The following is a 25,486-nucleotide window of genomic DNA, read 5'->3' on the forward strand; positions in this document are numbered from 1 at the left end:
TATTAATAAGACTTGTTTCGTTAAAGGGTAAGCCAGTCAAGCCTTTGGGTATATGCACCCAGTTATTTAAGGCTCTCAGTTATTTAGAATGAGTTTCTGCCATACAAGGAATCAGGCCAAGTTTCCAATTCTTTTTCATTCAACACAGCAAGTATTTTGGCATATTTGAGTCTTGAGAAATGGAGATGTCCCTACTTCCAGTCCTTGCTGTCTTGTCATCCTCATCAACACTCCTTTCTTACCTCAAACAAACATGCTCTCCAGTGCCCTTCACCCTCTCCCTGTGGGTTGGAGGGGCAGGGAGGGGGATGCAGAAGGGAGCTTCTCCAGTTCAGCCACCCTGGCTCCCATCTCTGCCTCGGGTTGCACAAGGCAAGTGTAAAGGGCAGATGCAAAATCAGGGGGGAAAGAATGACAAACTAGAGGTCGCATCTCTTTCCTCCCAGAAAAAGTACAAGGGCAGGAGGGGTGTGTGGGTGAGAGAGGTCACACCCATATCAGTTACCAAGTCTTCACCATGGCCCACAAAGCTCTCACAAAATAGTTCTTGGTTTTCACTTACCTTTCCAACTCTACTTTCAACCATGTACACTCTGTAATCACACCACTTCGCTCCTCGTTCACACTCTTGCCAGCCTCTGGGACTTTTCACATGCTGTTTCCTTCCTCCCGCATTGCTCTTCTTCCCCTTCACTTAATAACCTTCTCATTCCTCGAAACTCAGCTTAAACCTTGTTCATTCAGGGAGGCCTTCTCTGGCTAACTCTCCCCAGTTTATTTTGGGATCTGCGATTACATCTTCCCATGGTGCCCTGTGTATTTCCTTCCTATATCTCATCACACGTGTAATCACCTGGCCAATGTCTGTTCTCCATCTCCAACCACTACCTCTATAAGGAAAGAGCTATGTCTTCTTAGTCACTGCTTAATACATTGTTGTTGGTTAGTTAAACTCAGGGGGTACTACAGTACCATCCTGGAGGAAAATGCAATAGTCTTTACAGAGTTCTCCTTAAAAAAAATATTCTGAGCAAAATGCAGTAGACACTGGGTAGGAAAATTGTTATAAATTTTCTTTTAGAAACCCTCCCAGATGGAAATATCTAATTTACCAAGTTCAGTTCAGTCGCTCAGTCATGTCCGACTCTGCGACCCCATGAACCACAGCACTCCAGGCCTCCCTGTCCATCACCAACTCCCGGAGTCCACCCAAACCCCATGTCCATCGAGTCGGTGATGCCATCCAACCATGTCATCCTCTGTCGTCCCCTTCTCCTCCTGCCCTCAATATTTCCCAGCATCAGAGTCTTTTCAAATTAGTCAGCTCTTCGCATCAGTGGCCAAAGTATTGGAGTTTCAGCTTCAACATCAGTCTTTCCAATGAACACCTAGGACTGATCTCCTTTAAGATGGACTAGTTGGATCTCCTTGCAGTCCAAGGGACTCTCAAGAGTCTTCTCCAACACCACAGTTCAAAAACATCAATTCTTCGGTGCTCAGCTTTCTTTATAGTCCAACTCTCACATCCATACATGACTACTGGAAAAACCATAGCCTTGACTAGACGGACCTTTGTTGACAAAGTAGTGTCTCTGCTTTTAATATGCTATCTAGGTTGGCCATAACTTTCCTTCCAAGGAGTAAGCATCTTTTAATTTCATAGCTGCAATCACATCGGCAGTGATTTTGGAGCCCAAAAAAATAAAGTCAGCCACTGTTTCCACTGTTTCCCCATCTATTTGCCATGAAATGATAGGACCGGATGCCATGATCTTCGTTTTCTGAATGTTGAGCCTTAATCCAACTTTTTACTCTCCTCTTTCACTTTCATCAAGAGGCTCTTTAGTTCTTCACTTTCTGCCATAAGGGTGGTGTCACCTGCGTATCTAAGGTTATTGATATTTCTCCCGGCAATCTTTATTCCAGCTTGTGCTTCCTCCAGCCCAGCAGGGAATAATTTTTGCTGGTACTAACTAAGGATTAAACAGAAAACTAGCGGGCCTTCCAGTGTAGTGTAGTTTCTCAAAGAACATGTGAGGGATATAAAATAGAATGGCAGGAATTCCCTGGAGGTCCACTAGTTAGGACCCAACACCTGCACTCCCCAGGGAGCAGGTTCAATCCCTGGTTGGGGAACCTCGCGGCATGGCCAAATAAAATAGGACGGCATCAGACACAGAAGAATTAAAGCTTAAAACCGAGCTAAAGGTAAACCTCATTGCGGTTCCTCAAACGTGCTCCCCCACCTTCCTGCCTCAGGTCTTTGTAACGCCGTTCCCTCTGCCAAAAGTGCCCTCCCCTCTTTGCCGCTCTAACCTGTGAGAACAAAGTCCCTCACTCTTTAAGTCTAAGGCTTTCAAACACTTCCAAACTCCATTCCAACCTCCCTTCGCTGAAAGGAGCGCTCTAGTCGCTCTCAGGCGCACGGACGCCGGCCCACGCACGCACCACGCCGGCCCACGCACGCACCACGCCGGCCCACGCACGCACCACGCCGGCCCACGCACGCACCACGCCGGCCCACGCACGCACGTTTGCAAGCGGCACCAGCCAGCCCCTTAGCAGACCTCGTGTGGGCCCACCTGGCGCACATGCTCCAGGCGGCCACGGTTTCTGCTGATTGTTACAAGCCCAAGTTCCTACCTCATCTGAGTTCACTGATGACAGGAGAAAATATGTGTTCAGTTCAGTTCAGTCACTCAGTCGTGTCCGACTCTTTGTGACCCCATGAATTGCAGCACGCCAGGCCTCCCTGGAGTTCACTCAGATTCACGTCCATCGAGTCAGTGATGCCATCCAGCCATCTCATCCTCTGTCATCCCCTTCTCCTCCTGCCCCCAATCCCTCCCAGCATCAAAGCCTTTTCCAATGAGTCAGTTCTTCGCATGAGCTGGCCAAAGTACTGTAGTTTCAGCTTTAGCACCATTCCTTCCAAAGAAATCCCAGGGCTATTTCCTTCAGAATGGACTGGTTGGATCTCCTTGCAGTCCAAGGGACTCTCAAGAGTCTTCTCCAACACCACAGTTCAAAAGCATCAATTCTTCAGCGCTCAGCCTTCTTCACAGTCCAACTCTCACATCCATACATGACTACTGGAAAACCATAGCCTTGACTAGTTGGACCTTAGTCGGCAAAGTAATGTCTCTGCTTTTGAATATGCTATCTAGGTTGATCATAGCTTTCCTTCCAAGTAGTAAGCGTCTTTTAATTTCATGGCTGCAGTCACCATCTGCAGTGATTTTGGAGCCCCCAAAAATAAAGTCTGACACTGTTTCCTCATTGATTTCCCATGAAGTGATGTGACCGGATGCCATGATCTTCGTTTTCTAAATGTTGAGCTTTAAGCCAACTTTTTCACTCTCCTCTTTCAGTTTCATCAAGAGGCTTTTGAGTTCCTCTTCACTTTCTGCCATAAGGGTGATGTCATCTGCATATCTGAGGTTATTGATATTTCTCCTGGCAATCTTGATTCCAGCTTGTGTTTCTTCCAGTCCAGTGTTTCTCATGATGTACTCTGCATATAAGTTAAATAAGCAGGGTGACAATATACAGCCTTGATGTAATCCTTTTCCTATTTGGAACCAGTCTGTTGTTCCATGTCCAGTTCTAACTGTTGCTTCCTGACCTGCATATAGGTTTCTCAAGAGGCAGGTCAGGTGGTCTGGTATTCCCCTCTCTCAGAATTTTCCACAGTTTATTGTGATCCACACAGTCAATGGCTTTGGCATAGTCAATAAAGCAGAAATAGATGTTTTCTGGAACTCACTTGCTTTTTCCATGATCCAGCGGATGTTGGCAATTTGATCTCTGGTTCCTCTGCCTTTTCTAAAACCAGCTTGAACATCAGGAAGGTCACGGTTCACGTACTGAAAAGTTCTTCTGCTGAGCCTTTTTTCTCTAGGAACCTCTTTTACTTCCCCATCAAATACCCTGAAAATTTCATGTTATTTTTCCGTCCTATTTACGATTCTTGCTTGTTTGAGATATTTTAATAATTTTATCAAAGTTAGAGCTGAAAACGTCTGTATTTGGATGGAGGGGGCAGAATTTTTAAAATATGTATTTGGCTGCACTAGGTCTTAACTGTGGCATCTGAGATCTTTGATCTTCCTTGCCACTCTCAGCCTCTTTAGATGCGGCATACGGGATCTAGTTCCCTGACCAAGGATGGAAGCCAGGCCCCCGGCATTGGGAGCGCAGAGTCTTAGCCACTGGACCATCAGGCAAGTCCCTAAAAGTGTCTTTAAAGATAATAACAACAATGGCAGCAGCACTTGCCAAAGCTTACTCTGTGCCAGGCTGTTTTTAAGAAATACCATTAGTGCTGTTAGGAGATAACAGCCCTAAAAATATGGGTTCTGTTGTCATCTCCATTTTATAGAGGAGGAAACTCAGGCCCAGACAAGTTAAACAACTTGCCCTTTGTCACACAGCTGGTGAGTAATGGAGGTAGTGCCTCCCTCATGAGACAAAGTAGGCACGGGGCCGATGGCCACAATATGTTTAGAAGCCACAGGAATGTTTTAATTTTTTCAGAATAAGGAGGAAAAGAAATTCAAAATTTAGGTTGAAGACACATTTTTTTGCATTTAATATTAATATAAATGTATGTGTACAAGTGTTGTAAAATATAATTTTTATTAATTTTTTATGGAAGAGATTCGTGAAGGCAGAAGTACCCTAAGAACCTACAGAGGTCATAACCTGACCTTGGTGAAGTCAGAAGTACAATCAAGTAAGTGTGCCCCCAAAGTTCGTGTTTTCACTAGTCTAGTCTAACTCCACATTGTTGCTGTTGTTTAGTCACCAAGTCGTGTCTGACTCTTTGCCACCTCGTGTACTGCAGCCTGCCAGGCGCCTTTGTCCATCAGATTTCCCAGGCAGGAACACTGGAGTGGGTTGCCATTTCCTTCTCCAGGGGATCTTCCGGACTCAGGAATTGAACCCCGCATCTCCTGCTTGTTCGATGGTAGAGATAGGTGGATTCTTTACCACTGAGCCACCTAGGAAGCCCACCCGCTGGTGTTTTTACCAGTGTGAAAACTGCAGTCCAAGGCCACACAACAAATTGGATGGCAGAAGGCAAGCAGAGAAAACAGGTTTCCAGGGGCCAAAAGTGGTAACTACCCTTGTGGTCCAACAGCACCACCTAGTGGTCTTCCTAGGAACTTCTCTTGAAGAGGATGCAGGTCCAAATACTCCCGGGAAACAACTACCAGTCTACCCGTGGACTTCATACTCAGCAGTAGCGGAACGCAAACACACCCCGAGAGCAGCCACAGGGCCCACTGGGCTCTGGCAGAGACGGGCTACATGTTTGGGGACCCTTTCTCCTGTTCTCCTGGTCACACAACACTCCCAGCCTTCTCGACAAGTCATGTGATTTGTTTTCACTGATAGAACGCGGCAGTGTTTGTCAGCTCCAGGCCAGAGTAGTCAAGAGTGGGCGTGTACTCTCCAGTCCTTCAGCCTGTCTTCCCTCATCCCCCAGTTGGGTATAGGGGATTCAGGCGAGGACTCCGAGGCCCTGGGAGATGGCAGAGTCACCAGATAGATGGCGGAAGCCTGGGTCCCCAGATCACCTTGTGGTGGGTGACCCGCTGAACCTCAGATTGCACTGTGCTGTAATAAATATATCTTTATTTTGTCAATAAGTGTGAGCAACTGGGATTCAGGGCTGTTTGTTATAGCAGTGAGGCAACCCTGACCCTTGCAGGTTCTTGGGGTAGGGGTGAGGGGAAGGCGGTGTGTGCAGAAAGTAAACATGGAAACGACTTCCTCCCTAAACTGTGGGCTCTACTGGGACTGAGCAGTTCTGCTCTGGGTCCCTTCAACAAAATGTAGAATAAGGACAGGGAGGTGGACCAACCCCATACCGGGCTCCACTTAGCACCTTAAGAACTGAAAGAGCCCCCTCCCCTGCCCTGGGACTGCTGGTTAAACACTTGCAGGTTCCATTGTTTCCCTCCCAGGAGTGACTTGGCTGGCAGTGGTGATGGTCGGGGTGGGGAACTCAGCAAATAGCTAGGGTCTCTGAGGGCAGACAGGTCGCAGCAGGTGGGGCCCCCTGAATCCCACCTTAGAGTAGACCTGTGCCCCTCCCCTGCTTGGCAGAGGAGGCAGGGCTGGACAGAACAGAGAGAGGGTGGGTGGGGCTGGCAGCGTCTCTGCCCTGCAGGGTCCACATGGACCACGGGAAAAGGAAGGAGCAGCTTCTGAACCCCCAGCTCATTCACATCAGCTGGTCTGTTCGCCGTGCAACATGGAAGATGTTACTTTTGATGTAAAACTTCTTTGTGATGGGCTGGAACCTGGCATAAGTTGGAGGCCTGGCATCCTTCATGGCTTCCCCTGGAACACAACAAGGGCCTGGTGGAGCTGGGGCCACCACGCCTCCTGCCAGCCCAGCTCTAGCCCAGCACAGCATACAGCCACAGCAGCGCTGGGTGCTGGACAGTGAAATGCTCCTGAGCAGTTAGTAGCCCCTGATCCCTATCTGAGGTCCCCCTCCCCTTCCTTCTTAGAATCTGCTAACTAAACGGTATGCCTGGCAAAGCATAGGAACCTCAACACCCTGCTTTGGCCCCATCACCAGGATTTGCCCTGATAGGTGGCACCTAGGGTTCTCTAATTGTTAACTATTTTGACAGCATCCCTACCCCAAGCTCACTTCCCCCTCATCACATTTCTCCTCTTGTCCAGCAACTCCCCTCCCACTCCAGTGCTCCACGGCAAACACCTCCAGGGTCCTGACCAAGGCTGAACTAGCTCCCCAAATGCCCACTGGCTGCAAATCCTGCCTGTTGAATTAATAATAAAAATAATACCAGTAACCACTTCTTGAGCATTTACTGTGTGCCAGGCACTAGACGAGTGCTTTCTATGTGTAAAAGTCACTTGGGGTTGACCCAGCTGGGGCCCAGACAGTGCCTTCAACCCCTCCGTTCCATGGCTGTTTACACCCACTGGGAAGACGCAGCTCCTGTCTGTAACTGTTGGGGAGGGGAGAAGTGGTCAGCAGAAGTTCTATCCATCTGTTCCCCTTCTGGCCTATGAACCGGTTGGCTTAGAGGCATGAAGTCCAGACACAACTGACAGAATGTTCCAGAGATTCTGGGAGCAACTGTGGCTTCAACAGAACACTATGAGGGAAAACTAAACTTTGTCCTGAACCTGTACTGCCCTTGTACCCAGGGGGTTATTCAGAATCAGCTCCTCTGACCCCAGCGCTTGGGTTGCTGGATAAAATGCAGGGTGTCCAATTACATCTGAATTTCACAGATACTTTTTTCAGGATAAGTATGTCCCATGCCATACTTGGGTACATGGGACTTAAACTAAAAGGTTATTGCTTATCTGAAACACAAATGCAACTGGGCAGTTTGTATTTTAATCTGCTCCGTCGGCAACCCTGTGCTTGGCATGGCTTCAGAGGCAGTGGGCATGGACCCATGGGCCTAACAGAAGAGGAGGAATGGGGAAGCCCTGTGTGATGCCTATCTCACTCTGTAGACAGAGGGAGTCAGGCCCTTCTCAGAAGAATCTGATGAAGGAAATTCGGCCTGGGACTCTACTCAACACGCCATTCCAGCAGGCCTTTGCTGACCACCTAGTGTACTACCAGAGCAGCCCCTTAGCCTCTATCTCTGTCTCCTGATTTACCGCTTCTTAAAGAAATTGTGACCCATGGACCAAACCGATAACATCAGTGTCAGCAGGGAGCTGGTTAGAAATGCAGAATCTCACCTCATCCCTGAAATTCATTGAAAGATCACAACCCACATTTTAACAAGACCCCCAGGTGATTCCCCAGGTGACAATAAAGATTGAAAAGCACAGTTCTGTAGCATGGACCACTGCCTGACCCTACTTTATCCGTCTGGCACCAGCCCTCTGTGAGGGGCCATGTCCATCTTGCTCCCTGCCAGACACTCCAGGACAAAAAGAGGAGCATATATGAGGTGCTCAATAAACCTCTGTTGAATGAATGAACCAGAATTCAAATCCAGTCTGATAATATCAACCTGCCTAGCTCTATGCAGGTTGGTTCACCGACTCCTTTGGGGGCAGAGCTGGGATTCAATGGCTCCACATCTCCCTCTACTGGCTGTTCTGAACAAGATTCTACCAGGATTACATGCAGAAGGCCTGTGTGTCCTTTCCACCTCACGCAGCTTTCTGAGGGCTAACTCCTGCTCAAGGTGTTCTCCTACCAGATTTCCCCCAAAACTCTGTGACAAAGGAAGGGAAGTACTTGTTTGTCCCCATTTTTTGGATGTGGAAACTGAGGCCCAGAGAAGTTAAGGTTCTTGCTTGAGCTCACACAACATGAAAGTCATGAAGCCAGGATTTGAACTCACACTTCTTGATTCCAAATCAAATCCTCATTCCCTAGTTCATATTCATTTCTCCCACAGTCCCTGAGTGCCAGCCCCAACCTGGGAGCTGGGAGGGCATTAATGACCTTAACTAAGAAGCCCTGGAACCTCAAGGCCTCACCAGGCTAGAGGGATACTCAAGGAATGGCAATGGTGCTTGCGCAAACTCAGAAAGCTATGAGCGCATAAAGATGGGCTCATCTGCCTGGAGGTCTCCTGGAAGACTTCTCAGAGGAGGTGACATCTGAAAGTTAGCCAGCAGAGGGAGGTTCAGAGGAAAGACCAGAGTGTGAGGAATCTGGAGCCCTGCTCAGAGCATAGTGAGCCAGAGGAATGTGATGAGGGGCAAGGCTGGGCCTGCCTGGCAAGGCCTGGAATGGCAAGAGGGTGGTGGCCCTTACCCATGTGCCAGCCGTACTCCCAGGATGACACAATCGGGTACAGAAACTTCTCCTCCGGCTTCTGCCGATACCGCTCCCGGAGGTACGAGGCCCGGCCTTGGCCGTCGTGGGAGATGCCTTGGAAGAGCAGCTGCAGGGTGCAGGGGGGGACCTGCCTCATCCCTGAGCCCACAGGCTGGGTCTGATCTGCAGGCCCCCGAGTTGCTCTTTGGGCCTGCCAGCCTCTGTCTACCTTGGGTGCAGGGCCCTGGACACCCACTCCCCGGGACAGCTGATCCTGGAGCTCCCTGGTCTCCAGCCGTCCAGCAGGTACCTCCTTGCTGTCAGGGGAGCTGGTGGCCTGCGATGGCCTCGCTCCGAAGGCTGACGGGAAGGCGGCCTTCTGAGGCTGCTTCCTGGGCAAGGCTCCCTCCTTCAGGTGCTTGTGGCCATAGCTGAGGTTCCAGGCCACCCGAGCGGCGGTCTCCTTGCGGATGTGCTCCTGCCAGCAGGCTTGCTTCTGGGAGGTGAGCAGATCCTTCATGGCAGTGTGGGGGAGGGGCCAGGGAGGGCGGCAACATTCTGCAGCCTGTGTTTGCACCACCGGGGCCTCGTCTCCAGGGATACGTGCGGCCAATGAGGGCCGAGTTGCCGAGGCCCTGCTGGCAAGGAGGGGCTGGGCTGCTAGGGGCACTGGGGGGACATCCGCAGGCAGTGGGACAGACAGACAGAAGGCCACACCCACCCGGGCTGCCTGGCAGGGGGCCACGTTCTCCCCTAAAGGAACCAGGGCTGGCGCCTTTGCCCTTCATACCCAGAGGATCCCCGGTGGCACATAAGGTTCCACAGCCTCTATTCCATCCGGCAAACCCAAGTGTACCCCTAACTGCATGCCAGGCACCCAAGGGAGTCTAAAAGAGAGGTCCGGTCTCCACTCCAGGAAACTCTGGACACGTGGCTGGGAGCCAGCCCCTCACACAGCTCTGCCACCTGACAGCTACACGGCCTCATCTGTGCAGCAAGGTGATGGTGGGAACTTGAATGCTCAGACAGTGACATTAGGACAGTGTGTAAACAATGGGAACAGGGCCTGGCACAGAGGAAGCCCTTGGTAAATGTCAGCTGATGACTAACAAGTACCTGCTAGGTACCAGCTGCTAGGCTGAGCTCCACGAGCCTTAAACCACCCGCTTGATTACTGGGGCCCTCATAGCCTCCTCTTCAGGTGGGCAAAGGGAGGCCTGGGAGAAATACTGCGCCCTGGGCACACTGCCCATGGGTGCCAGGCCCTGGGCTGGGGGCCTCACTGAATAACCCTACTCAGTGACTTAATAGGCTCTCTTATGCCATTTTTCCAGGTGAGAAAAGTGATGCTCAGCACTGTTAAATGGTTGCACTGGGATTGACTCCAAAACTCACAGCTCCGTTACAGACCCTCCTGTGAGACAGGCATTGTGAAAGAGGCACAGACAGGACGGGGCGGAGGACCCATCAGCAGGACCGTGAAGTCAGCCTCCTGGATCCTCACACTCCGCCTCCCTGTACCAGACAGAAGTTTACCCACAGTGCCCTGGGGCCACTCGCCTTTCTGCTCTCCTGGGTGTGCTCTCATTTATTCATTCAACAAACATTCACTTTCTCTTGACCCTGTGCCAGGCACCCAGCCAGGTAATAAAGGTAGATGAGAAGGGACAGAGCCCACAGGCTTCCTGCCCTCAGTGTTTCTCCGTCCAGGGGAGACAGATACATAACCAGATGGATAGAAGGGCAGGCAGGGAATTAGGGGGATGGTCTGGGTAGCCTTCCTGGAGGAGTTGTCTTTTGATTGAGAACTGAACCATGAACACCGGTTCATTGCAACTCTCTTGCCAAGAGGCAGGTTAAGTAAGGATAGAGGGAGGAAAGTCTAGAGTTAGGGGGCAGGGGGTGCCAAGACCGTGGGGTCAAACGGTGTTGGGGTGAAGAACTCAAGAAAGCGCCCGTGGCCCAGACCACCGCTACCTGCAGACTCCTTAGCCCCGGTGTTCAGAGCACAAGAGGGTGGAGGCGGATATCCCTCTCCCTGGGGCTTCAGATATCCTGTGCCTTCCCCACCACCAGGGCTCCCCACGGTGCCACAGTTGAAGGCTGCCCTGGTGGTCACCGAGGTGACAACAGCCCAGGCACCTGTCCTCTCGCCCAGTGGACAGGCTTCCCGCCTCCATGGGAGGGTGCAGGGAGGCACCCCTAAAGTGCTGCCTTTCAGTGGGCCCAAGGACGCCAACCACCCACAGTGACCGGCCTCCAGATTCTGTTCCCGTGTTAAGGTGTCCAACCTGGGCGAGGTGCCTTGGAACAGCTTCAGGACCCCAAGTTTTAGTTTAGACTTCCGGAGTTTTAACACAGCCTTGATCGTCACTATCCTTTCTGAGCCTGGGCACACTCCCCTGTGAAGAACTGCAGATGATCCTAACAGTGCTTAGCATTGTCACTTATATTTTTCTTACTCTAAATTTTGAAACTCATTTGTAAGCCACCAACAGGGACTTCCCTGGTGGTCCAGTGACTAAGACTCTGTACTCCCAATGCAGAGGGCCCAGGTTCTATCCCTGGTCAGGGAACTAGATCCCACATGCTGCAACTAAGTTCGCCTACCGCAACAAAGATCAAAGACCCCACACGCCACAACTAAGACCTGAAACCAAATATATATTAAAAAATAAAAGCCACCACCCACCCCTGGGGTGTGGCGGCAGCCCCCAGGCCTGCCTCTGGTCTCTGTGAGCAGGGTCACAGCTGCACCTGAGTCTCCACCCAGCCTTCTGGCCACACCCCCAGACCACCAGGGACCCATGCTGTCCACGCCCACTGATGACCCCACCCTAATCCCCAGCCTGTAACTTTGTCCAAGGGCCTCTCCTAGGACTCAGTACATGTCTTAAAGTAGCTTCTCCTGGAATTAAGCTCTCAGAGCTTTCTCTCAGACGAATCATTTTAGGCACTGAGCGAGTAATAATCATCTTGTGAACCTTGTCAGTGATATTCTTTACGGCATCTTGTCGGCGAATCCTAAGAACACTCTACGGAATAGGTCCCATTACCCCACGTCACCGGAGAAAGTCAGGGAGGCGCTGTTTTCTGTGAGTGTGTGCAATTGGCCAGAGGTCACGGATTTGAATCTGCCAGCCTGTGCTAACAGCCCCCATGCTAAACGGTTTCTCCACAAACCGTGCTTCCCCACTGTGAGGTACCCCTTCTACTTCACCTTGGGCAGCTGAGTCTCCTCAAAACTCATGCAGCCCCTCTCCCAGCAGCTCAGGGTTTGCCCAGGTCAGTTGGAAGATGGATGTGCTGTGAGATCTTGCTGAAGATTCATCTTAGAGTGGATTTCCCCATTATCTTCCCATTTTATGGATAAAGGCACTGAGGCACAAGAGAAGGTAACTGCCTGAGGCAGGCGAACTGAGACTGGAATCCAGACCTCCTGACCTGCTGCTTTCTGAGTGTTTCTCACACATGGGTTTCCCGTGAAGCAGGCATCTCTGGGGCTTGGTGCCTGTGCCAAGGCTTCCTTCTCTGCTATCACCCCACTGGCGCCCAGCATCAGCTTTGCCCTAAGAATGTCCACGCTGACAGGGAGAGGTGTCTGGTGCTTGGGAAGGCAGCGGTCATGGTCAAGGCAGAGGGAGTGATGTGGGCAATAAAAGCTGCAGATTCTTTCATCTTCCAGCTTTGTCCTGCGGAGATAAGCAGGCCCAACATACAGAACGCCCTTGGATGCGAGCCACAAGTCAGGCTCGTAAATTCCCCACCTCCTGCAGGCCTGCTTGAGAGAACTCTTGAAGAAAGAAGGGGTGTAGGGTGGGCCACCCTAAATTCCTTGCACATGAGCTGGTCCCCTGTGGGCTCAGGGGCCCAGACAAAAGCCTTATCACAAAGCAGAAAGGATCTCTTTGTCTAGAAGGATTCCTCCCACCGTGTGTTTGGGCAGCACCCTGAGGACAAAGCAGAGGAAAAAAATGGGACTCAGCCTTGCCTTGAGCGATGTGACATTTTCACTCCCTCTTGGAGTTATGATTTGCTATTGTGAGGAGCAGAAAAAATTAGCCAAACAAGCTGTGTTTCTGGGAGAGTTTTCATTAGTCGAAATTAGTTGATTACAAAGCCCCATCTTCCCACGAGTTAATGGAGACTTGGAGAGAGTCCATCCTTTTGCTCAAGCACTAAAGCCAAAGGGCATTTGAATCAACAATCTTGCCCATTTTCAAACACAAACTCAGGGGGCTGACGAGGATTGAGCACCCATTTCACCATTAATCTTTACTCCGCTAATTTCTAAGTCTGTGCAGTTTTCAAGGAAAATTAAATCCCTGTGTGCCCAACTCATTTTACACAAAACTCATCAAAATGTAGCTTTCAAGGCCCCTTTGAAGTCTTAAGACCAGACAGGTGGACAAGGGCCCGCATTGATAAAAGGCTGCCCCCCTGGTTGCACTGCTTCCCTGAGTCACAGAGGGAAACGGGGTGAGGAGGGGGTCTGGGCGTGGAGGGGACGGGCCTGTTCTGAGCTGGGGGTCTCTGCGTGGCAGCTGGAAGCTGCTGTGTGCCTAACTTCCATTGGTCACCTGAGAGTGATGGTCCAGCCAGCTCTGGGAATGAAAGGGGCAGAGTCAACCAGTCAAAGTCAGAAAGGGCCTGGCACCTAGTTGCTAAAGGGTCAGGTTTCAAAGTTTTCAAGGTGTTTGTACAAACAACAGCTGGTTCCCATAGCAGCAAGTCCAGATGCACATAACAACTGCCCTGTGGTACTAGCCACTGACCAGTTGAGAAATGCACAGGTTTCATCCTGAGACGTCCTTCATGTAATTGCCGGGGGGGAAGGCCAGGAGCAGCACCTCGTACTAACAAGTAGCCTGTGGAGGAGGCCCATTACCTCTGGCAGGGTTTGGTCACAGACAGCAGTGGCCAAGGCTCTCACAGCTCCCAGAGGGCTCACAGCGCACTCTGAGAGGTGAAGCAGCTTCCCCAAGCCACACTGCCAGTGAGTGGCAGAGCCAGGACGTAATCCCTAGGCTACTTGATGCTAAAGTCCAGATGTTAATTTACCAATGCTGCCTCCCCAGAAACCAGCCAGGCTTCAACAGGGTGGGATCCTGGTCTCCTCTTTGGGCAAATGCAGCCTACCGTGGCCTCTCCAGACCCACTGGAGACAGCCTGCATTCCGCAAAGTCCATGGACGTCCTGGAGTCCAGGAACAGACGTTCATGGCACAGGCCCACAGACAAGGCTGCTCTCTCCAGAACGATGGGCAGAAAGACCCTCCATCCCTTCAGTCCTCCTCCCACCTCTCAGAGGTACACAATGCATCACTGTCCTGATCACCAGCTGGGCATCGGGAAGAAGCACACCAAAAGAAGATTTTCTCTCCACCCCTCACCCCCAGTGCAGGGTTGGGGGTCCAGAATGGACTTCCTGTCATCACGGCACCCATTGGTGCCCAGGGGGAGAGGGAGGGATCCTGGGTTCCTGCTGTGTGTCTGCTCCCACAGCAGGATAAACAGGGAAGTAGAGCTCCCACTCTGGGGACAAAAGGCAGGGGCCAGAATCCGCCCCCAGCGGGCCCCAAGACTGCACACACATTACCGCAGCACCTGAGTTAGCATCCTCACCATGAAACCATCTCACAGCACTGCCGCAGAACAGGAGGCAGGGGCTGAGAGTGTCATAAGCACATGGCAAGGAGAAGCTTCCCAAGCCAAACCCTGCTGTCCCAGGGAGTGACAGGTGACGCCACTTCTTGCCTCAATACATTCCCTCCAGCGACGGTTTCACAGCTCATCAGGAAAAAGGCTTTCTTTCTCTCTCATAAAACCACAGCCTTCCCCTCAGTGGGTTTCGTATGTGGGACTCAACCAGGGCAAACCGCAGCAAACTTCCCCGGGAGGCTGTGCTGGTGCCAGGGCGCCTCACCCTGATAAACTACCCCCCAGGGCCTGCGGAGAAATAGAACATCCCCCAGCGAAAAGAGCCGAAGCTCCCCATCGAGACAAGTGGCTTAATCTGCATCCTTTCGGCCAGGGTTTGGGAGGGTGGGTCAGAGCCTCAAACCACTTAGGGAAGGACACCATCCAAGAACACCCGGGAAGCTTACGGAGCAAACGTATTTAATAAGTTATAAGATACAATTTACAGTCGGCATTCGGTTCCAGTTTCACTTCCACGTCCCAGTTCATGAGGCCTGTGGTCCTTCCACATCAGGCTTCGGGCAGTTCCAGTTTCTAACAGGGAGGCTTTGCCAACACTCACCACCCCCCCAGCTGCTGCACCTCGGGGAGGGTCACCCATCTCGCCCCATGCCGCCCACAAATGCAACTGAGATGACAGCAGCCACCTCGGGAGGGCTAGGCAGCCAGTCTGAAAGGACTGCCTGCTCAGACCCCACCGCACATCTGGGCCCTGCAGTCAGCCAGCAACCCCCCAACACTTTCATTTTTATTCCAAAGCAGGTGTCCAAGAAGGCATGCAAAATGCCTTATACCCCATTTTCGGAATTTTGCAGCTGGCATTCCAAACAGCCTCGGGTGGCATGTCCTTGGGGCCGAATATGTTTTCCTTGTTTCTGCGAATGGTGAAGGACCACCAATGAGCTGTGGTCCTCCCCTGTCATTCCTTGACTTTCAGGCCAAAGGTCAGCAGGGGTTTCCCTTCTATAATTATTTTCCAGAGAAAGGCCACGCTGGGGCCGACTGGGGGTGGGTGTGGAGTGTTTAGTGGCGCAGGAGGCCTCCGCTAACCCTCAGACCCGTACGCGGTCTCTCTGGACGTGCTGGAAACTTAATAGACCGATGGCTGGAGCATGGGCTAAGAACAGGGACTTGTGTTGGTTTAAAAAGGGGCGGTGGGGGGGGTGGGGGGAGGCAGGGAATCTTTGGCAAGTGGGGGACCGCTCACCACTCAGACCCGGTGACTGAAATGGACTTTGAAAACAAAAGTAAAGACCTGGCTGTCAAGATGGTCACACGCAATGACCCTGCAGGGAAGCAAGCAGCAGGATGAGGGCAGAGGCACCAGGAAGCCGTTTCGGCCAGTCTGTCACCTTGGACTCTGCCCCTGGAGGCGGCGGGGGGCGGTAGTAGTGTTAAAACAAAGGTGTCCACCTAGTACCCCTTTCTCCCATGATACGGTCATCTCCTTCTCGAAATGACAGCACAGACTAGGTCTCCTCTTTTTCCCTGCCCCTCCTCCCAGCCTTGTTTTGTAAACTGACTAGCTAATTTCACTTCTTAAAAATACCAGCCTGAAAAAAAAAAAAAAAAAAAAATACCAGCCTGGTCTGTTCCGGTTCTGTCTGGAGGGGGTGACCTGTGCCACAAGAGGGCTGACCGGCCAGCCCTATTGCAGTGATTTTCACTTCTTTACTCCCCAGTATGTCCCTAAGGAGTCAGGTTTAGGACTTCTTTCTGTACTAAAAGGGGGGGAAAATAAAAGAGGCAATGTTTTGAGGATGGGGCTTCAGACCCACAAACAGGCCAGAGGGCTTTGTATAAAACGAGTTAACAGACAAGCAACAGAAGCAGCCGCCAGCGCGGCTCCCGGGACCCGACGAGAAGGGTTTCAAGGCACAGTGACATGGAATGGACTGCCAGGGATGTGCTCCTCTCCCCACTTCACGGCCAGGACGTAATCCCCCCGCTCCTTGACGACGTAGGTCACGTTGTACTGCTGGTTGCCCACGTGCTTCATGGAGACTTCTTCGCAAGGGGTGGTGGGCCCGTGGACCCCGATCAGCAGCATGTTGGAACCTGGGGGTGGGGGTGAGGGGCAGAGGGAGGTGGTGAACGTCACAAGGATGCACCCAAGGAGGAGGAGGAAGAGGAGGGGAGATGGGACCCAAAGCAAAGGTGGCGGTTACTGCCTACACTTCTCGGATGATGCTTGGGGCCAGTGAGAGGCGGGAGAGCAGAGGACTCATACAAGGTCAAACCCCTGCCCTGCTGTTTCCTAGGTGGGTGACCTTGGACATGCAACCTCACGTCTCTCTGCCTTAGCTCCCCCAACTGTAAACAGAGGGTGAAAGTGTTTAAAAAAAAAAAAAGAGAGACCTCCTGGTGGTCTAGAAGAATTGTTATATGTGAAGCCCTTAGCACACAGTAAAAAGGCTATATAAGCGCTGGCTACTCTAATCTCATTTATTCTCTTGAGAACCTTCAGGAATATTATTATTCCCATTTTAGAGAAAAGTAAACTGACTTTCAGAAAGACATTTAGTAACTTTCCCACGGGCACATGGCTAATAAGCACTGGGAAGGAAAGGAGGGAGGGAGAGAGAAATAAGTAAGTGGCGGAGCCAGGTTTCCAGGCAGATGTGCCAGGTGCCAGGACCTAGGCAACTAAATCACATTGACACCCAAATAAATACCCAAGTTCAGATTGCAGTTAAAGCAGCTAGTGGCAGAGAAGAGGCCAGGTTACTGATTCAGTGTAATGGGGATAATAGAACTTTTCCTATGTACCTTGAGGTCATTTGAGAAACATCAAGAGGCAAATCATTGAAAAATACTCAGCGCAGAATAAGATAATGAGCATTATGACACAGAAGGCGTCCCCCCACAGCCTCCCTTCCCCGGGCAGGGCCAGGCTGCCTACCGGCTTTGCTGCAGTCCACCAGGAAGGAGCTCTTCTGGCCCAGGAAGGCCTTCGAGAGCCCTGCGCCCTTGGAGGTCACCTTGCTGGCGTCCGAGGATGCCTTGGGGATGGCGCTGTAGCACGTCTCCGTCGAGGACCTGGTCACTGACTCCACCAGGATGGAGGAGGTCTCGTTGGCCGAGCCAGGGCTGACCAGACGCTGGCCTGGGACCCGGGAAGGAGCAAACGGGTATGACTGGTCAGACAAGGCAAGTGCCCTGAGCAGAAATCCCAGGAGAGCCCCAGCTCCCCAGCACTGGGATCCAAAAGCCACCACACCTCTCCCACACCCCCCCAACACCTGGATCTAAATGCCACAGCTTACCCATCTCAACCTGCCCACTGTCTTCTGTGGAGTTCTAGGGTCCTGCCCCATACAACTTAAGATCTGGCTTCCTGGGAATATTAGGAAGTCTGGCCTTGGTTGACCTGATGGAAATCCTTGATCTAGAAATCCCTCCCATATAACCATGTGCCATCCTATGGAATGGACATCTTCCATTTATATAAAACATTTCTAAGCTGTGTAGAAGTGTGAGAGAACACTGACAAAATATAAAAAATGATTCCCTCTACATATTAGAAAGTGATTCTTTGCTCTGAATTTTTTTGGGGGCCGGGGGGGTGCAATGCCCCACGGCACGTGGCATCTTATAGTTCCCCGACTAGAGAGTAAGCTCGAGCTCCCCTGCAGTGGGAGTACAGAGTCTCAAACACCAGACTGTCAGGGAACTCCCTAACATTTTAAGTCAATTTCTTTTTAATGTAATTGTCTGCAATGAACCTATACTACTTACATGATGGTGAAACAAGCAGAAAGAGACACGATGAAGGAATTCACCACAATATTTATGGTGGTTACCTTGGGCGGTGGGCTGTGAGTGGTTTTTACTGGTTTAGTGTTCTGAAGAAGGCACGTTTTTATAAATTTATTTTTTTTAAAAAACCACTTTTGATTCTTTTAAAAGTGAAGGTTAGAAATGAGGGGATTTTTCAGGCCCTGATCTAAACAAATACATACGATTTCAAATATGTAAGCACGCCTCCTTTTCTGTTAGAGACCTAACATGCTTTCTCAGCTTCTACACCCCTACTCTGCCTGCTTATTCTGCAACTTTTGAACATGCAGTCCCTGCTGACATGTCCTATTACTTCTTTACTCCAAGATTCAAGGCAGAGTCAACGTATCTAAAATCATCCAGTTTCTACCAGCGCTTAGCTCTGCTGATACTGTAACAAGATCACCTCCCCTGATAACACTTCAAAGTCCTTTGGTCGTTACCTGTCACCTTGGCCTTGAATGGGCTGCCCACTATGTGGTTGGGCCCGCCATATTTGACGCCAATCAGGTAGTTTCCAGGAGCCATGGGGGTGTACATGACCTTGTACCCTTCAGGGGTTTCCTGGCAATCCATTTTAACCTTGGACGGCCCTTCGATGGTGACAGATAATGTCCCTGGCCCTGCTCGGGTGGTATTGATGAAAAATTCTGACTGGATACCTGGGAGAAAGGAAGTGGGAATAAAGATCACATGAACAGTTGGAGGGATTGGTGGTGGTGGTGGTGGTGAGGCTGGGTGGGGGGCGGTGGTCTGGGGAGTGTTCCGGGGGCCCTGAAGCAGTGGCGGGGCATACAGAGGTCCCCTCACAGAGGGGTCACCTTGGTGGTGTGGGAAGCCACTTGTACAAGCTTACGAGCTCTGAGTTCCTGCACAGAGAACTTCAGGCCCTGGGGAATGGTGACCCCTTTTCAAGGCCCAGGCAGGAGTGTGGCTGACCTTCTGCCCACAAGCACCCACCCCCGTTCTCTTCTGGGCATGAGCTGTGGCCAAGGGCGAGAAGCCCAAGCCACCATTTGTGCGCCCGAAGTGCTGCTTCAGCCCCCGGAGGCCAGCTCTGCCTCCAGGGGTGGGGCCAGCGTGGGCCCCTCTGACCTTTTCTTTCTCCTCTGGGTAGACTTGGAGAAGCCCAGTCCGCCCAGAGCTGCCTCCTTCCTCCTCAGGCTCCTCGCCCCAGACACCACCCTGTAGATGGGCCAGCATCTTTCTGAGGTCTGCTGGCCCCTGCACTGTGCCCTGAACACCAGCAACAAGAAGGTGGCCAGACAGCAGCTCTGCTAATTACCACTCACACCACTCTGACTCCTGATCCTGTGCCCAGTGCTTTACACGCCCAGTGATTCCTCTTTAGCAAACAACACTGAGGCTCGGGGAAGTTCAACCACATGCCAGTGGGAGCTACAGGAGACGTGGCAGAGCTGGCATTGGAGCACATGTGCATGGCTCCGGAGCCGTGGCCTATCTGCTGGCTGCCTCGGATGCCCTAACCCAGCTCCAGGACATTCTACTTCCTACCTGCCTGGTATACGAGGGCCCCCTGCACAGACATCCTGCCTTGTGATAGAAGGAAAGCTGGGCCAAGAGAGAGTGCCAGCCAACGATCACAGTGGCATTCCTGCCTGAGCCCAAGGCCCTGCAAAAGCCCCCAGCCCCCAGCCCGCTTTCCAGTTCCGAGCAGGAAGAGGTAGGGCCCAGACACCTGCTGCAGCGCCCTCTATGGGGCATCCTCGGCATAGCATTACTATGCAGGGCTGTGCTCTTCCCAGAGCCCAGGACCCCGCCCCAGCTGGGAACTATTTTGGTTTAATTATAGCTCCGAGGCCAGAGAAAGGATTATTGTTCTGGTTATCAATAAAACAAAGGAACTGCTATCACGCAACCCCAAACACAAGCCAGCTGTTTCTGGAAGCTCCTGAGGCTCCTGTCCCAGCAAATCCCGCCCCGCCACGACCCATCCTGTTCCCCCCAACTATTTCAAATGTGCTGTTCAGAAGCCCTCATGACAGCTGCTGCTGAAGCAAGGCCTTGCAGGTAAAGGGAGGAGGCTGTGCAAACAAGGGACAGGATTTCCAGGAAGTAGCTGCAAGTGACAATAAGGGGGAAAAAAAGATACTTTTAAAGTGAATATGAAAAGACCTGGCCTTGCTCTTGCTCCATCCCTGAGAAGCATCAGTTCATCATGACTGTGACGGCCCAGAAAGGAAGACAAGGTGCAAAAAGAGAAATAAGGAATTACATGACAAGAGCAACCTATCAGGTGGAGTCCCTTACTATTTCCGTTTTACTAGGATTAAAGTGGAGGCTCAGAGAGGTCAGACCACTCATCCCAAAAGTCACACAGCTGGGGACTGACTGATCTGGGGTTTAAACAGAAGGTCTGTCTAACCCAGAGCTAGCCCACTCACCCGAGAGTGGATGGGAGAAAGAAAATCCACACACAGGAGTTCCCTCTCACCACTGCCTCCAGCTAGAACCAGGACCCAGGACACCTGTGGGCATGGCCCTGTTATGCGTTATTTTTCTAGTGTAATATTTGCTTTTTCTGTTTGTTTATAAAGTCCAAAATTACTGCTCTTTTTTTTTTAAATTACTTTTTTGGCTGCACCGGGTCTTTGTTGCTGCTCTCGGCCTTTCTCTAGTGTCCCCCCGCATCCCCATGTGTGTACAGATGAGTCCCTGTGAGTGTGAGGCAGCCCTATTACATCCTGAAGGTGGGTGAAGGGTGCTGGACCAAGGCTGTGCTCATACACCTCGTGCAACGTTTCTGGGGTTTCTGGAGCATTTCATCAAGAAAATGGCTCTTCCAAGCAGAGAAGCCTGGAACCCCCTGGTGTCATTGCTGGCCTTCTCAGCCCCTCTGCAGCGAAGAGTCCCACCCCAAATTCTCCACATTCCCATGCTTCAAAACCTGCAGAATGGACCATTCAAAGCTCGAGCCAAGAGATACAGCAAACCCACCCATAAAAACACAGGGAAGCCCACTCTGTGCTGAGGGTCAGGATGCGGGCCCTCCGGCAGCCGTACACAGACACCTTTTCATTCCACACACACTGCAGCTGTGTAAGCCAGGGATGGAGATTTGGGAAAAGGCCTGGGAGCGGGAGGGCTAGAAAAACAAGACGCCTTCCCCTTGACAAGAGCAATATTTACACAGGGCTTGAAACAGACGTGCTCTGTACCTCCTGCTCCCGGCTGGGAGTCTCCCTGGAAGACCAGCTCCCTCCCTCAGCAGCATCCAGTGCCTGCAAAGCACAGTCTGAAACCCGAGCTCCTGAGAAGGCGTGTGTGCCATCAGCCAAGAGGAAGCACCGGGGCCCCAGCACTGCAGGTGCGATCCAGCAGGGGATGAGGTGGCTGCTGGCAATGTGGGATACCGCAGTGGCGGCGGTGGGGCCTGGCCTGAGGCCTGCTGGGGCTCCGAGTGCCAGGAGGACCCCGCCTGGGCTTCAAGGGTGGATGGAGCATCAGGGCCCAAATGCCTGCACTGCTGCCGCCTGGAGACCTTTCAAGGCAGCTGGGAAAACAGGGGTCCTGGTGTAGGACATCCCACAAAGCAGGCCAGGAGTGTAGCTGCTGCCTCGGGGCGAGTCTGCCTCTTAGGAAAGCAGCAGAACTAAGCAGGTAAGGGAACAGGCCTCGAGGCTATGAATCCGGACAGATTTCAGCTCTGCCCCTCCAAGCTAAGTAGTGTTGGGGAGCAGCTAAACCTTTCTAAGCCCCATGTTGCTCATCTGTAAAGTGGACATGTCCCAGGCCAAAGCAGTCCTGTGCTTCTTGCAAAGGGCAAGCTGCTGGCCCAGAGCTCGGTGGAGCCAGACTAGATGGGCCTGGGGAGATGGGGAGTCCTCACACAGACCCCGTGGGAAGTACTGCTGAGGCCACTGTTTTGGCCCAGAGTCTCAGTGTGGCTAGCCAGCTGGTCAGTTACTCCTGCAGCCGAGCAGGTCCCTCGGGCCCTTAGGATGCTTGCTCCTCGGGGCTGGTTGCCAGGCAACCACAGCTGCTCATCCCCTCACCCATGGGCGAGGAGGGCCCACTCTGTCTCACTCACCTAACCGGGGAACACTAAGAGCAGAATGTGCACACCCAAGGGACTCAAGAAACCGGGCTGCCTTCCTAAGAGAGCCCAAAGTAACACCCAGATGCCAGCCGTGCCCCAGCAGACCCACGCCTGCAGAGAAACCCACCCTGGAGCCTTGCATGATACTGATGCCCTGGGCGTGGCCGACGCCCACCTCTGCGTTCACAGCACGGACACTAACTGCAGCCACCCAAGGTGGGCAGATCTGTAGATCTTGACACGGAAAGTTCCTTAAGATGTCAGGTGACAACAGCAAGTTGCACTACAACGCAAACAGCACTAAGACCATAGCTATTCAATAAAAGCAAAACTCCATGTCTGCTTCTTTAATGAACCGACTAGCTAAGCAACCAAGTGACCAGGACTGAAGACCAACAGAGAGACAATCTGATGGCCCTCCCTTGGTGTGTCAGCCATCCTTCCTCCTGGACCCAGAGGGAGGGAGGGGCGAGAAGCAAGATGGAACTTTACCTATTTCCTCCCTGCCCATATTTTTTACAAGCTAACCCGTCCTATTTGTGTCAAGGGTTAAAGATGAATTTGACTGTTTTGGGACTTTCCCCTCCTCTGTTAGGATCAGAATAAGAAGGAGCCTGGCTGAGACAGGTCTTACTGCAGATCTGATATGTTTCTAGGAGCCCAGGGACCACTAAGGGAGCTGGCAGGTAGGGGAGCTCCCCGGAGGCCCGTTACATGCATCACAAACTCTGCACATCCTAGAAAGATGCTGTGTTGAATTGCCTATCAGTGTCCTGATCCTAAAAGGACCTGGCAAAGGGAGACAGCTGATTGCAGTTTCCCTGGGGAAGGCAGGCAGCTGGCTTCCCAGGGCTTGCAAAGCTCCATCTGCTCTTCCCTGGGGCCGGCTCGTTGCAGACGAGAGGTAGAGGCAGCGTGTTACCTGTGGAGCCCCCCTCGAGCCCTGCGCCATAGGCCGACACCAGGGCGGGGTTCCCCGCTTGTCCAGGCTCCCCGACACGCACTTTGAAGGGACTTCCAACCACGTGGCTCCCGTTGAACTTGACGTCGATCGTGTGGACACCATTCTCGTGGGGGATGAAGCGAACAGCATACTTATCTGGGAGAATGAGCAAAAGCACAGGGTAAAACGGGGCCCGTGGACACAACCCTGATGGGTGGGGATAGGAGGCCAACCTGAGAGGGCCCACCTGAGGTTACTAATGAGACCATGGTTCTACCACAAGCCTGGCACCCAGTGTTGGTGATCTAAACCAGATGGGCTGGTTCCCTAGGCTGCCCTGCAGGAAATGCATTCAGGTCTCGAATGCAGTGTTTAATCCCTGTGGCTTCAGCCTCAGAGGGGTGCTTCTTTTATGGAAAGCTCACTTCTGGCAAAGTTTCTCTGCTTGGCCACTTGAAGGGGGGAAGAATGGTTTCATCAGACATTAATGCTCCTTAAGTAAGCTCCAAGCTAGCAGCTGCCCCACAAGGCAACAGCCAGATTTCTCACTCCGCGTTTGGGTCACAGCCTGTGGCAAGAGGATCTGTTAGCTGAAATGGACACCTAGAATATCTTCCCATCACGTACCCCTCGACAGCCCCCTTCCTTCCTGAAGGACTTTCAGCTGAAAGACAGAGTCTGTTCTCCTCCAGTTGGTCTCTTGGTCGTTCCCTGGCTCCTCATACCCTCCACCCGCTTTAGAACTTCGGTTGCTCAAAGTTCCACCCAAACCCTCTTCTAGTCTCTTCTGGACTCTGCCCACATGGAACTGTCACCCATATATCCTTCAGCACTGCACCATGCCCCACCAGTCCCCAGCTGGGAACCACTCCTCCTCTCAGAAAGCCAATGTGTTTCAGGGAAATTGATCCCACACCCAGGCATGGTCCTTGACTGGGTCAAGCTAATGGGGAAGAGTGAGGGGAGAAATCCCTTTTCCTCCAAGCCTAAGTCAATTAGCACATAGCATTTAGCCACATGAAGGAGCATGTGTGTCAGTGAGATAGGAAGGGAGGTTTGCTGAAGACTTCTGCAAAAGGAGCATCTTCTGAGAAAGAATCTTGAGGAAGGGTGTTTCCCTTGATTGGCGTTGTGTGCTGCTGCAGCTATCTTGCCACCAAGAGGAAGGCTGTTGCAAAATGAGGCCCACAGATCAGGCGCAAGAGCAGAGATGTTTGGGGCCATGGAGAAAGTAGCTGAATGGCTGAATTAAATTGTCACTGAAACCCATCTGAGATCCTGAATAGATCCCTTTAATGTGTGTAAATGGACCCCCTTTATTATGTGATGGTTTGAGATGGGTGTTCTGTAATTTGTCAAGAGCTGACTCATTGGAAAAGACCCTGATGCTGGGAAAGAGCAGGGCAGGAGGAGAAGGGGATGACAGAGGATGAGATGGTTGGATGGCATTCCCGACTCAATGGACTTGGGTTTAGGTGGACTCCAGGAGTTGGTGATGGACAGGGAGGCCTGGCGTGCTGTGGTTCACAGGGCTGCAAGGAGTCAGACATGACTGAGCGACTGAACTGAACTGAAACTCTGAATAAGTCATCGACCAACCCTCATCCACCCATGGCCACTGTCCTGAGTTTTCCTAACTGCATCATCGTCTTTCTACCCTATCGCCAAGCTACATGTAACCTTCCCGAATTCACTTTCATTCCCTATGGCCAACTGCACTCTGGCCTCAAGTCCTTCCTCTGCATTTCTAACATTGCTGATTAATGCTAGTTTCTCACATGGCCCACTCTGGGAGCATCAGCTCATGACCAGGTCTTTCAGATGAACCAAGGCATTCTTCGTCTAATTCTAATCTGGTCTAGTCTGGTTATCTAATGCTAACCCAGGTTTCAAGTGTCTACCCTCACTGTGCACAGAGCAGGGCACACGGCAAACACCCAGCAAGGGCAGTGGTCGCAGGGCCTGCCCTTACGCAGCAGGGCCCACACTTAATATTACCTCCTCTGAGAAGTCCTCCTGACCACGTCAAGGCAGAAACCCTTTTCCTCTCCTGCTCTGATCATCTTTACCATTAAATCCTCAAATCTTCTGTGCTGTTGGAGATCAGCAAGGGTCCTCACCAGGGCACTGCATTTTTCTGGCTCACTCTCTCTAGGTCCTCCCGAGAGTCTGCTCCTCCTTGAGGAGCAGGAGTCATGTCTTACCTCCCTGTCAACTCTTGA

The 25,486-nt window shown here is 51.9% G+C and overlaps 2 protein-coding genes, 1 long non-coding RNA gene and 1 other non-coding gene across 11 annotated transcripts in view; 2 read left to right on the forward strand and 2 right to left on the reverse strand.

Moving 5' to 3' along the window:
* Positions 1–9,310, reverse strand: part of ABHD6 (abhydrolase domain containing 6, acylglycerol lipase) — a 101,957-nt gene extending 92,647 nt beyond the window's left edge. Inside the window, exon 1 of the mRNA XM_060402342.1 lies at positions 8,780–9,310. The gene's annotated coding sequence lies outside the window, so the exon portion shown is untranslated. The remainder of the gene's footprint in view (positions 1–8,779) is intronic.
* LOC132658183 (uncharacterized) lies at positions 9,067–10,455 on the forward strand. Its single transcript, XR_009597430.1, has 2 exons — positions 9,067–9,285; positions 10,117–10,455. It is a non-coding gene; the product is annotated as an uncharacterized LOC132658183 (long non-coding RNA).
* An 830-nt stretch (positions 10,456–11,285) lies between these two features.
* On the forward strand, positions 11,286–11,358 carry TRNAG-CCC (transfer RNA glycine (anticodon CCC)). Its single transcript has one exon. It is a non-coding gene; the product is annotated as a tRNA-Gly (tRNA).
* A 3,526-nt stretch (positions 11,359–14,884) lies between these two features.
* FLNB (filamin B) overlaps positions 14,885–25,486 on the reverse strand; it is a 139,279-nt gene continuing 128,677 nt past the window's right edge. For all 8 annotated transcript variants that reach the window (XM_027958251.3, XM_042236024.2, XM_004018362.6 and 5 more), the window contains 4 exons: positions 23,244–23,420; positions 18,705–18,923; positions 17,384–17,587; positions 14,885–16,539 (listed from right to left, as the gene is read on the reverse strand). In XM_027958251.3, coding sequence (XP_027814052.1) covers positions 16,352–16,539; positions 17,384–17,587; positions 18,705–18,923; positions 23,244–23,420 — 788 coding nt within the window. In that variant the 3' untranslated portion in view covers positions 14,885–16,351. The remainder of the gene's footprint in view (positions 16,540–17,383; positions 17,588–18,704; positions 18,924–23,243; positions 23,421–25,486) is intronic.

The sequence above is a fragment of the Ovis aries genome, chromosome 19 (genome assembly GCF_016772045.2).
Source record: "Ovis aries strain OAR_USU_Benz2616 breed Rambouillet chromosome 19, ARS-UI_Ramb_v3.0, whole genome shotgun sequence".
Classification (NCBI taxonomy): Eukaryota; Metazoa; Chordata; class Mammalia; order Artiodactyla; family Bovidae; genus Ovis; species Ovis aries.